Source organism: Protobothrops mucrosquamatus, unplaced genomic scaffold (genome assembly GCF_001527695.2).
Source record: "Protobothrops mucrosquamatus isolate PMUCROS unplaced genomic scaffold, P.Mucros_1.0 scaffold1565, whole genome shotgun sequence".
Classification (NCBI taxonomy): Eukaryota; Metazoa; Chordata; class Lepidosauria; order Squamata; family Viperidae; genus Protobothrops; species Protobothrops mucrosquamatus.
The window spans coordinates 184,486-198,110 of record NW_015387732.1 but is presented as its reverse complement, the minus strand read 5'-3'; the positions used below and the strand labels follow the sequence as shown (position 1 = coordinate 198,110).

The following is a 13,625-nucleotide window of genomic DNA, read 5'->3' as shown; positions in this document are numbered from 1 at the left end:
GACTAAAAACCAAGAGGATGAGGGTGGTGTGTTCTTTCTGATCCCGTTAATCATTTCCAGTATAGAGCATCTCCACCAGAGCCCTCATGTATATCCAGAAAAGTCAAGTTTTAAGACCCTTCTGGAAGGCTAAATCTAACCTCTGGCAGCAGAATGTTCCAAAGGGTGGAGGCTGCAGCAGAAAAGGGTCTTCTAGACTCTGCCAGCCAAAATTCCTTGCAGATGGGGTCGGGAGCAAATCCCTTCTGCTGGAGTGAGTATGGTGAGCCAATCACATTGGAGTGAGACTGCTTCTCAAATATAGTGAATAACGGGAAAAAAATTAAAAACTGAAACAGTGGTTTCTAAAAGCCATGACTATTGATAAAAAAAAATTATTTATTTATTTGGAAAATTTATATTGCTGACTCAAGGCGGCTTACAGGAAATAAAGACACAATATAAAAGAAATAAAAATAATAAAAAATAAAGACAATAAAATAATAACCCCGCCACCCCGGTGACAACACACACTCATACTAGCCATTTAATGGGCTCCATCCCACTCTGGATTCCCCAGGCTCGCTGGCAGAACCACATCTTTAGGGCCTTCTGAAAGAGTGTTAGAGTGGGGGCCTGTCTAATTTCCGGAGGGATGATGTTCCAGAGGGAGCAATTAAAATTACTGAGAACTGGGGCTATATCAGCATTGGGTATATAATGGGCATTTTAATAACACATGTGATGCACACTCAGCCTCTATATCTGAGCATAGGTAAGTGTGGTTTTCACATGGGATGTTCGTTGGTCATTCTTATGGGTAGCAGCCAATGCATGCCAAAATTAAAAAAAAAAGTCTCCTGTGAGGGACATGAGATGACTGAGATGGAATTATATTATAGAAAAGATAGGAAATCTAACTCTGTCAATTTGAATAGCTTGGTACGAAGGTTAGAAAATGTCAACAAGGGAAGGCTACAACCTGCCAAGTCAATGTTAATGCATATCTTTACATGGAACCAAACTTGTCCAACAAGTTCCCCAAAAGGCTTATGGAGATTCTCAATCATCCAAGTCATTGTTATCCCGAAGATGCTTTTTCACGAGGCAACTGGACTTTCTTGTTTTTCTTTGAAGACATTTCGCTTCTCATCCAAGAGCTGAAGAAACTTCTTGGATAAGAAGCAAAACGTCTTTAAAAAAAAGTTCAGTTGCCTCGTGAAAAAGCATCCTTGGGTTCCCCAAAAGGCAGAATTAAATGCACCCCAAAGAAGATGCAGCCTAATTTTAACCATATTTGAATATTAGAAATTGAGTGAGACCCTATCAATTTGAATATTTAAGTTCCATATGATCTGCCAGAGTTTTATCCTAGCCAAGGGCAGAAAGTATCAGCAAGGAAAGACCACAATATGCTAAATCATTACTTGTACAACAACCTTCCTCTCCCACCCCTAGGAAATCTATTTTCTTCCTCTGAGAAGTACTGGTGGATAGCAGATAGAGAAGACCTATTGTATAGCCAGTTAGGTAGCTTGAATTTATGGAAATACTGTGAACACAACTGTCAAAAGAGACATGCAAGAATGTCCAATAAATGCTACATTTATTTGTTGGTTTATTTATTAGATTTTTATTCTGCCTTTGTTTTTGGTGAACTCAGGGTGGCATATGTATTCAATCTCCTGCCTCCTATTTTCTTTACAATAACCACCCTGTGAGCTGGGTTGGACTGAGACTGATTGACCCAAAGTTGCTTACATGTCTATGGGTGGACTTGTACTGAAGGTGTCCCAGTTGCTAGTCAGCACTTTAGTCAGTACACCAAACTTGGCATTCAGATAGCCCCATTTGACTGTTGTTGCTCCTATACAAGGAATCCAGATAAGTTCCATCTCAAAAATTCTTCCTTCCGTTCTTCAAGATGGCAATGGGGGAAAACTGCTAAAGGGGAATGAGGGAATTTTGGAAAACTGATTTTTTTCCCACTGTGACTGGAAGCTGCCAACAAAAAGTCATAGGTTCGATCTGTGCTATTACAGGGAATGGTCCAATAAACCTGCCGTCCTTCTCTTAAACAGTTTTGTGGAAGGGAGAAATCTAGCAGAAAACTGTGCTTGGGGAGCACTTTCTTGGCAGTTACTGTCAGCACTTTTGTTGGGATGAAGCACTTGATTCTTAAGAAAGGTTGAAGTTCCTGAAGAAGGCAAGAGCCATCTGGAACAAAGAGCTAGAAAGTGCTTGGTAGCCCCTATGAGTGTTAACCATCGGGGATCTGAAACGCTGTTACCTGATATGAATAAGTTATTATAACTGAAAGCCATAGGTTAAAAAAGTCGATCCAAGTGTCTTTCTGAGTAGTTTATTTTTGTAAGGTGGCATTTGTCTTATACTTCTCAATGGTGGGAAGAAGGCATCTCTTTTACATCTGATAGTTAAAATCCAGTTTTCCATAAAGTGTAATGAACACATATTATTTTTTCTTTTTGTATTGTGTTTTAATTGATTTAATTGATTTTAGGATTGTTTGCTGTCCAGATTGTTTGAGATGGGAGACTGTATAAATTGAATGAATGAGAGAGTGAATGAATGAATGAATGAATGAATGAATGAATGAGATTCTAAATGTTCTGCAGTCAAAACAACACGTATAATATAGTGAACCAATAAAAATAATTATCTCTTACTAAATACTAATCCAACTTTTCATGGCAGATTCTATCTAGATGAGGTGGTCTCAAATCTACCCGAGTCCCAAGATATAACAACTGGCTTCTTAAAACCCACCCTAATTGATCAGGGGGTTGAAGAGGCAATGGGAGATTTGTATCTTCAGACTTGCCAGATTCTGTTAATGTACCCTTACGAAAAATAAAATTAGCTCATTTGGCCGTGATGTTTTTTATTTGTATTCCCCCTTTACTATTTTTATAAATAACTGAAGACAACGAACATATCGAATGATCTACCTTCCTCCCCCTATTTTCCTGCAACTGTTCTTCATATGTTTTAGCCTCAGGGGCAGAATTAGTAATCTATATCAGCAGGTTGATATAGTTGCTTCCTTCTATTCCCTATAGTCATTTGAAAACTTTTACCAAATCTTTTCTCTGCTCACCTTTTGAAGTGGAGTGGGGATGTAGTCATCCTTTCTCTTTTTGTAAGAATGCCTATGGGATGTGTGTAATGTCCAGGGACATTCTTGGAATTAAAAATGGTATTGGGATCTGGTACATGGTTGTGCAGCCTAAATGTCAATGGAGATTCTCAGCGATCCAGGTCCCAAAGCTATCTGCCATCCAGTCAGAGCTGAAGAAGCTTCTTGGATGAAAAGCGAAACATCTTCAAAGGAAAACAAGAAAGGTTGTGTGGTCCTTTAGCTTTTTTTGCAGATGTTTTAATTAAAAGGATAAATCTTTTTTTTAAAAAAATTAACATGAGTAGAAAGCCTGGCAGACACAAAGGAAATGCCCTAAGTCATGGTAGAATATGGGAACCAGAACTGCCTACCTCTGTGATAGGAAAAGTAAGACATAACAAATGTACATCAAGGTTTTATAATTAGCATATTGCTGTGTATATCTTGAGATAAAGAGGACTATGAAATTAAATAAATAAAATGCCTGGGGTAATGGTTGTGAGCAGTGACCACATGATTTTAATAGATACAATACAAAGAAAATTCCATAATCCTGTCTTTGAATGTAGCATATAGATATATTAGTATGGGTCTAATTTCCTTCTAATTTTGTATCTTTTACCCCCTTTTGTATAAACAATTGACTTTTGTTATTTAAATTTACTTAATTAAAATGTAAACATGATGTCATTGCAAGTGCTACTTCAAACATTGATTTTACCTACAGTATTCTAAGGTGTGGTATTTTGATTTTCTAGGAATTCCAACAGTATTCTTTCACCGAGCTAAAATACCTCGTAATGTCTCAAAAGACTGAAATAGAGCTTTTGCAAAAAAAATTGAAAAGAACAAATCGTTCACTGGCAAATCATAGTCTTTGCAGTAGAGATTTCTTGGATTGCATCAGTACTAGGGCTGGGAAAAAATACAAGGTAGGAAAGCGTTTATTGCCTAGTGTATTTGTGTCAAAATGAGGTTGGCAAAGTTTGACATTTTGTTCTGGGACTCAGATAATAACAGTTTTAATAACTGTCAATGCTACTTATAATTCTGGAAGCTTTATCGAAGAGTGTTTTTATTATCTGCCAAAGACTTGTTAAAATAACTTTTGGGAGTAGGAAGTTTTACCTTATTAAACACTGGATAAAGGATTGTTAATTTAATGAAATTATTTAAAAGTTCAATTCTTTGTAGAATTCTTAGATGAATATTTATTACTTGATAGTGTTTGTGCGGTTGTCTGTTCTTTCCAAACAAATGAAACTGAGGTTAAATTAAAAAAAATCAAGTTTGGATTTAAAAGTTTGTAATTAATGAAAATGCTGAGTTAGGAGTTTATACAAATGATGTTACTTTACTTTTAGAATTAATTACTATTCTAAAGGCAGTAATTTTACATTTATTTTGTTTCTTAGAAATTTTCTTTTATTCTGCTTTGAAAGCTCATGCCTGGTTTCACTGCATCATTAATCAGAACACAAATAAAACAACAATACACTCTATTAAAATATCTGCTGAGACCTGATACTCAAACATAATTCAAATAAAAAAAAGATGCTATAATTGTGAGACGTAGTATAATTTCTGCACTGAGATTGCTACATTGCCTGCCATTTGCTTTCTGGGTCAACTTTAAGATGCTCACTTTGGTACATAAAAACTCACAAAGTTTAGACCCAAGATCACCCATTGCCATATAGTTCATCTCATACTTTTAAGACTGCAATGGGGCACTTCGTACACATCCAATATAACACCAGCAAATTCTGCCTTTTCCATTGTGGGATCCATATTATGGAATAAATTGCCACCAAGAGATTTCAGACTGTCCCATCCATTTACACTCAGAAAAGGGCTTAAAACCTCAATTTTTGCTCAGGTGCTTTAGAGATTTTTAAACAATTATTTTATGATTATTTTTAGAATATTTAAATGATTTGAAATTGTGTATCTGTACGTTTGTAAATCACCCAAGAACATTGGCATGAGCAGCAAATAAATAAATAAGAGAAAAGGCAGGCAGAGGTCCTAGCAGTTTGAGGGTAAGGTCTAGATCACTTGAAGAAGCACCTCTGCAGACTTGAAATTTTATTAAGCATTACAATTATACAAATAACTAATATAAATGACAAAAATGCAAGATAGTGCAGGAAAAAGGAATATAGGAAGGAAGGAAGGAACTTCGCCCCTAGTCACAAGTACAAACAATTTTAACAAGTTAACAAGTTACCACCTTATCTTAAAATATAACCAACAAATTCTTCCTCCTATATCTTATCGCTTTTCTATAAACAAATCTTTGTCTTTCACTCCTGGTTAGCAAAAGTCCGTTAAGGAATATATATAACAACATAGAAATAATAGTATAAACAGTATAACAATAAAATAACAATTTTAGCCTTAATCAAATAAACCAAATTTACCTTCTCTTTATTTTTAACAATGTTGGTTTTTAAACTCTTCACATGATATTCTAGAGAGAACTTGATTTCTTTTCATTTTTCCATTCACCCTAATCAGCAAGTCTTTCAAAACTTTAACAGATCTCCTTTTTAAATTAGTATAGGAAGATTATCCAAGTCACCCTTCTGTTTTGTTATTTGTTTGTCAGTCTTCCCAGGTAAACCAAATAGGAAACACAGCTAGACAAACTAATTCTATTTTATTGAAGACTTCATAAATATAATCTTGCAAGTCTGAAAGTACAAATCTCCTTAACAACCTGAAAAGCTAGAGAAAATCCTTTATGACAGGGGTCCCCAACTCCCAGTACATGGACCATTACCAGTCCATGGCATGCCAGCAACTCGTCCATGCAAACAAGTGAAGCCCCATTTGCGAGATGCAGGCAGCGTGCAAAACCACGTCCGGTTCGCGGAAAAACCTTTCTCCATGGTCCCTGGTGCCGAAAAGGTTGGGGGGCGCTGCTTTATGAGTCTCTTTCTCTGCCCGTTATGCAGCAGCAGGCTATACCCTCTCTTATCTGACAGTTTCCTAGGCAGCATTTTTTCATCCCATCTCTCAAGACTTTTCTTACATACCATTACACCTTTGTACTTTTTAATTATGAAAACATCAGCTGATTCATTTGTATATCGAACCTATCATCTTTTTCTAGATCATTCTTGTAGCCTGACAAGAATAACATCTGAAACAGGTGAAAGACTAACATCTCTTACTCAAATCTAATCTTAATATTTCTCTGATCAAATATTCCCATCTTCACTCCCAGCTCCTTAACCTGCATATCATTATCAGAATACATTGACTGTGAATTACATCTAATATCTATATAAGTATTCCTCAATCTATTGCCTGCCAAATATGTTCATTTATGTTCTATGGTGCTTAGGAGTTATGGGTCCAACATATCCGGAAGGGGTTTTGTTGGGCAAACCTGCCTAAATTGTGTCTGGTTTTTCACTCAAAGACACAAAGGTATCATCCAGGTGGGATATGGCAGATTTACTTTGTTTTTAAAATATATATTGGGACTTCTTATTCCTGTGTACTTTGACTCATAATGTGCTTTATTTTAATTGATAAAATAAATTATCCTCTTTTCTTTAAATTGTACTCATGAAATAATGTTTCAAAGAAAACATATTTTTAAACTGAATCTCTGTCATGGGCAAAAGTCTGTACTTTCTGCCTTTGTTCTGTTCAAAATGAAAAGCTAGACCAGTGATGGCGAACCTTTTAGAGACTGAGTGCCCAAAAACTGGCCCCGCCCCTGCTCTACCCCCCCTGCCCCACCCCTGCTCTGCCCCCCATCCCCCACCCCGCCTGCCCACAGGACCACTCACCGCCTTCAGGGCCTACCGCAGATCGCCCAGGCAGCCCAGCAGCGCTATGGCGGCCACACCCTCTGCCTGCACCCTGCAGCATCAACTGTGCATGATGGGGTGTGAGGGCAGAGTCTTGTCTACACTGCCTGGCTGCCATGTCCTTGGCTGCGCTGCTCCATGTGGGCCACCCTCGAGGGCGACTCTCCTTCAGGGGGGCTGCTGGAGAGGAGGGGGTCGTGGGGGGAGGCAAGGCTGGGGCAACGGCACGTGTGCCCACAGAGAGGGCTCCGAGTGCCGCCTCTGGCACTCGTGCCATAGGTTCGCCACCACTGAGCTAGACTCTCCCAGCCCTTTTTCTTTTATTCAAAAGAGAAACTGCAATGACTTTTGGAAGAATTTTTTTTTTTGTATTAACTAAAACAAAATTCCATGGGCAAAATGTCACTTCATATTTTGCAGTTATTTAAATCATTAAAACTTTAAGATTAGCATTATGATTAAAATGTTGTTCCATATGCTAATCACAGTTATTCACAGAAATTCGGTAAAACTAATCTGTATGTTTTATTTGTTTTACATGAGGACATTTGACATAGCACAAGCAAGAAGGTTGCCCAGTTTAAGTACTAGTTTCACACATCCTTTCTCCAGATTGCTATATGAGCTGCACATAATATAAACACATATTCTTGTCTCTAGTTAGACATATTATATTTAATGACCATATGGTCATTATGGTGTAAGATCTACTGTCTGTTTTATTTATATTCCTCAAGCATATTGTTCCTTCAACTTCACAGTGTGTTAAACTATTTCAGAGGGAAACCACTCTTTCCCTCTTGTTTCTGGTTGTCCTATCAAGTGTAACCTTGGACCCTTATAGAGCAATTAGATCAGCCTCTATCCCCTCCTTTGTAATGAGGTTTCTTGCATTTCTGAGACTATAACCCTTTAGTCTTCCCTAATGGGACATCATTATTCTGAAAGAAACAATGTAAATGTAAATGAATATTCTCATTAACGAGTCACAGAGAAACCTTTAGTGGTAGCGCTGTGGTAATTCTGCTTGTTATTTCTCTGGTATACCATGCAGGATTTTTTTTTATAATTCATTATTAGTATTCAAAATTACTTGTTCTTTAATTTTGCATGTCTTTCATAATCCAGCGTTCCAACCACTTCAACCATGTCCTTGTTTTATTCTCCAGAAACCACCTGTGAAACGTTCAAGGTCTCTGTCCCCAAAGAGCTTTTTGAAAGAGTCAGAAGAACTACGGAAACTCAGAATAGCTGAAGGAAAGATTGAAAACTTAGAAAAGACACTACAACTAAAGGTGAAAATGAAAATACATAACTTTTTTACTTGGCATCACTAGACCGACAACAAAATGTGTGCAATTTATGGCACATTGCACTGTCTGTTGAAATTGAAAATGAATTAGGTGAAAGATATGTTTTATTATGTACATAAAGGTATATCTGTTTTCTTTGTATATATTTTTTCTGTGTGTAAAATGTTGCAACTGTAACATAAGTGGTCCGGGAGATATTTTAATTAATAATTGTAGGCTCTAGATCTGTGCAAATATATTTGTCTATTCTTAAGAGGACTTCTTTGTTTCAAATGTTATAAATTACATATGTAAAGTTTAAATAGCATTGATTGCTTATGCCTTGAATTTCTGTTTCTAGCCACATGGATACTAGAATCAATATGTATAGCTATTTCAAGTTCAGTAGTGCAAAATCTGTGGTCTCTGTATATAGTCATGTAAAAAAGTACTTTTTCACCATGTTAAAGACTTTTTTAACATATATGTACATAACATTTTATCTTCATTCAAACAGTGTGAAAAGACAAAGGTGATATCACTGAACAACAATATGACAAATTGATTTTGTAGTCTCATTTACTGAACAAAAAATTAACAGATGTGCTATTTCCTTCTGGGGGAAAAGGAAGTACATCTTTCTCTGTAATAATTGGTAACATCTTTTGGCAAAAACAACCATAAATAGATTTTTTATAACTGTGTACCAGTGTCTGATATTGACCTTGAAGAAATCTTTCCCATTCCTCCATTCAGATTTTTTTTTCCAGCTGTGCAATATTTGAGGGATTTTTGCATGCATAGCCCATTTTAAATACATCCACAGCATCTCAATGGCCTTTCTATCAAGACTTTGACTTGGCTATTCCAGAACCCTTCCTTTTATATTTTTTAAGCCAATCTTTGGCTGATTTACTGTGATATTTAGAGTCATTGTTATGTTTCAAGCTCAACTTTGGGATGAGCTCCAGTCTTCTGACAGATGGTCTCACATTATCTTCAAGTACCCTCTAGAGAATTCCTAGGAGAAACTGTGATGGTGTGTGCTGCCCAAGTCCTAATGCAGCAAAGCAGCCCCAAACTATAACATTACCACCATCATGCTTTACAGTTGGTATCAGATTCTTCTGGTGAAATACTGTCCTTAGTTTTCATCAAAACGTGGTGCTGGTACTATGGCCAAATAAACTATCTTTGCTTCATCTGTCCAGAGTACATTGTTCCAGAAATCTTGACTTTCCCTAGAAGTTCATGAGCAGCTTTAATCTTGCCCTGATATTCTTTCTACACAACAGATTTTCCTCCTGACATATGTCCTATGTAGATTTGATTTGTCCCAGCTTCTTTCTGATGATTAATTCAAGCATTTTGATAGTGTTAATAGTGATAACTACCGGTACCTGACGGTTACATGATGAAATTCTAGGGTTCTTAGAAACTTCTTTTAGCATCTTGTGTTCTGCTCTCAGGCTAAATTTGGTGGAACAGCCTGGCCTGGACAAGTTGGCAGTTGTTGGAAATCTTCTCCTCTCATTGATGATCTTCCAGACAGTGGAATGATTGATGTCTACTTGTTTAGCAATATTAAATCTCTCTCCATTTGCATAGATATTTCTAATCTTCTTTCTGAAGGTCTCAGAGACCTCTTTCGATACCTCACACTTCAACAACAAAGAGCAAATCAGAACAAATATCTGAAGTTTCAATAAGGCAAGTTACCAAATTTTCACCAAAGACGTTCTAAGCATTTGCCCCAGATTTGGCACACGTGATTCTAATGTGAGGTATTTGGTAAATAATAGGAGTGTACTTACTTTTGCATGCAAAATCTACCTATGCTTTTATTTAAATTACACAATGGGTTACAAAATGCATTGCAATTTAAAACTTGGGAAGGATCCACCCTGATTGATCAGACAGTTAAAAGTGGTGGGAGAAAGGTTGTGCCTTCAGCTTTGCAAGATTCTGTTAGTACAGCCTTATGATAAAGTAGAATTAGCTCATCTAGTCTTGTTTCCTGTCTGGCTTACCTGGGAAGGCTGAAGTTAGGGTGGCCAATGGCTTTTTTCTAATTGTTTATTCATCGGTCATAAAAGGAAACATTTTGTCATCTAATGGAAGTTGGGATGCGTGCTTTTTCTGTGGCAGCCCCTGCCCTATGTGACATCTTGCCCTTGATGTTCAGCAGACCTCCATCCCTTTAACCTTCCATAAGGCCTTAAAGACTTGACTTTCCCCTCCAAATGTTGGGAGATTACATGGTCTGTTAGCATGGATTAGTATTAGGTTTTTGTTATTTTTCATGTTTTATGTTTTAACTGGTTGTGCTTTATAGTTTTTAAAATGATTGTATGTGTTTTCTAATCTTTGATGGAGAGTCACCCAGAGTTGGCTGAAAGATGGGTGGCTACATAAATATTTTAAATAAATAAATAAAATATTACTCTTGAAAATACTTTGTATCAATTTTTAAATCTTTTTTACATATCCACCAAGCATGATAGAATGTCTATTCATGTTGTTCACATTTCCAACATACACTTTGAAGTGCCTTCATACCTTCTAAATAATTTCTCTGGTGCCATGTATCAACATCACAACATTTTATAAGATGTTTTTTTTTTGAGATCATAGCACAGTATAAATTTCAACCCTTTTAACTACATATTTTCCCACTGATCCATCTGTATATTATAACCAAAATTCTTAGCCCATTTTATCATACATCTTTTAACCTGTCTTCCTTGTTTCAAATTTCAATAAAACTTTATACCTTTTGTCCATTTTGAGTCTTTCTGATAACTGTAAATGGGAAAGCCATTAAGAATGATATCCTTCTGCTATTAATTGCTTTCTTGATTTGCTTTTAAATTCCCCTTGATAGATTCCCAATAATTCCTGGTACATCAAGCATTGGTCTTTGTCAGCTGTTTCCTCTTTTATAATATGCTTCTTGAACTGAGATCCATACAGGTTTTTTTTAAAGATACAACTTGGGTTTATATCTATTCCATGTCTTCAATATGTCATGTCTATTAAAACTATTTTTAAAGTCCAGATTAATTTTAACTTTTTTATGCAATACTTATCAATGCTTTCCAAACCTTGTAACTCTAAAAGTCTCTTTTTAGCTTTAGATATTTAGCAATAGCATAGCAACAGCACTTAGCTTTATATACCCCTTTGTAGTGCTTTACAGCCCTCTCTAAGCATTTTACAGAGTGAGCATATTGCCTCCAACAGTCTGGATCCTTATTTTACCGACCTTAGAAGAATGGAAGGCTAAGTCAGAATTGAACTGCTGGCAGTGGGAATGTAGAATTAGACTGCAATACTGCATTCTTACCACTGCGTCACCACAGCTATTTGAAAGTTACTGCATTTATTTATATATTAATCCTATTTACAGTATTGATTTATCTGTCTATCAATCCATCCTTCCATCTGTCCATCCATCCATTCAATTTACATGTCTAGCCATCTCAATAAATGCATTATTCTGTGGAACTTAACCATATCCTTCCTCAGGTTTTTTTTTTATTATTTATTTGTTTCTGGGGGTTTGGCTATAGTGTCCAAAATATTTTAGCCTTTTTCCATCAGCAAAGTCTAGGGCAAGGGTGTCAAACTGCCGGCCCGCGGGTCGGACACGTCATCCAGAAACCGCACCCACCCCATTGCCTGCAATGGCAAAACCATCCCGATACTTTGCGCGACGTCATGTGATGTCACGAGTTTGATATGTCTGGTTTAGGGTTTTGGTTATATTCTTCTATACTTTTCCCATCAGTGTTAACATCCATTTTCAGAGGTGATGGTCATAATTTTACATAATACCCCAAATGTAGATATAATGTACATTTGTGTGATATTATTTGCAGTTGTATTTTATGTTTCATAAAGTTGTACAAGATTAAATACAAATGCTCACCATACTGCAAAAGGAACTCTTTGATGATAAAATAAGTATATGGTATATTATAAAGTGCTATAAATATATTGTTCAGGTTCAGTAATCGATTCTTAAAAGTCTTCATTCATTTCCCAGATTCCAAGTGCCATTTTAGGATTCCAGAGTTTTTTGGTGGATATATGCGTGCTGCATATTGCTTTAAAATTCACATAGTTTCAAAAGTAGTTTACTGTGCTCTTGAATGTTCCTTAAGATGCACAAATCCAAATTTATGCTGAGCATACAAAACCAGTTGTACAGTTCTTTTGGTTCTAGCCAAGCAATTTTTGTAACTTTTGAATAAGTACATTTGTTACTTAAGACTGAATTCTTTGAATTATAATTTAGGTGTAATAAATTGTATATTAATAGATGGCCATCAATAAGAAATTCAAGAATAGCAAATGGTCATTTTAAGATCTTAAGATTTACTGAGTCGTTTGTTTTGCTATAATGCAGATTCAAGAAAATGATGAGCTGAGACAAGCACATGAAAAACGTAAGAAACGTCTGCAGACGTTACAGATCAATTACAGGGCAGTAAAAAATCAGTTAAAGGAATTGGAGGAAGGTTATGGCAGGTAAGTTGCACAACTCAGTGGAATGATTATATATATTAAATTCAAATATGACTTTTGATACATTTTGATGGAACGGTTAAACTGAGGACGAACCATTTCTTGTTATTCTTAATTTTATGGAGAAAAACACATATTGCATAATAAATGTAATTGCTGTTGTTCCCATCTTGTCTTATGATTTATATTGTTTTCATTTTGTGTGGGTTTTTTTCAGCTGTTTTTCACATTTTTTGTATGTGATAAAAATAATTAGGAAGGAACTGTCTGAACTACCATTGTGTTTATCTTATACTATAACCAAGAAAGAAATCAGAAATTCCTTTACCCTATGGGAGAATTTGTTAATCTACTCCCAAATGGCCTTATAGCTACCATGCCTGCAGAACTGAGTTTGCCTTTGATAAGCATGAATATGAAATTGACTCTAATGACAATTATGATGACAACATTATTATTTTGTCCAATGATTTAGCAAGTGCAATACATCTTCTCCCCAGATGGGAGATACCCTCCCTACCCTGTTTATCTAGAAGGAAGACTTTTCAATATCTTGATTCTGACTTAGTGGACCAATCTGTGGATACCTCTGTGCAGATCCATGTCTTACCACCCCAATAGGATAATCTTTATCTCTGTTTAGAAACACTCCCTAAAATATTCTACAAGTTTTAGGACAAAATCCACCACTTGCTCTCTGTCTGCTTGGGTTCTTTCTGACACTGGAGATTTAGCGTCTATGAATGTTTCTACTTCTGCTTCTTGGATTATCATTCTCCTCCCTTATGTACAACTCACGTCCTGGTACATTGCAAAATTACATTCCAAATAATCCAGTCCAGATTAGATGCTTTATCA

At 36.2% G+C, this 13,625-nt stretch overlaps 1 protein-coding gene across 1 annotated transcript in view; it reads left to right on the top strand.

Annotated features, from left to right (window-relative positions):
- CNTLN (centlein) overlaps positions 1–13,625 on the top strand; it is a gene marked incomplete at its 5' end in the record, with an annotated part of 158,722 nt that overhangs the window by 53,877 nt on the left and 91,220 nt on the right. Inside the window, 3 exons of the mRNA XM_015822430.1 lie at positions 3,877–4,050; positions 8,115–8,240; positions 12,649–12,770. Of these exons, the coding sequence (XP_015677916.1) occupies positions 3,877–4,050; positions 8,115–8,240; positions 12,649–12,770 (422 nt within the window). The remainder of the gene's footprint in view (positions 1–3,876; positions 4,051–8,114; positions 8,241–12,648; positions 12,771–13,625) is intronic.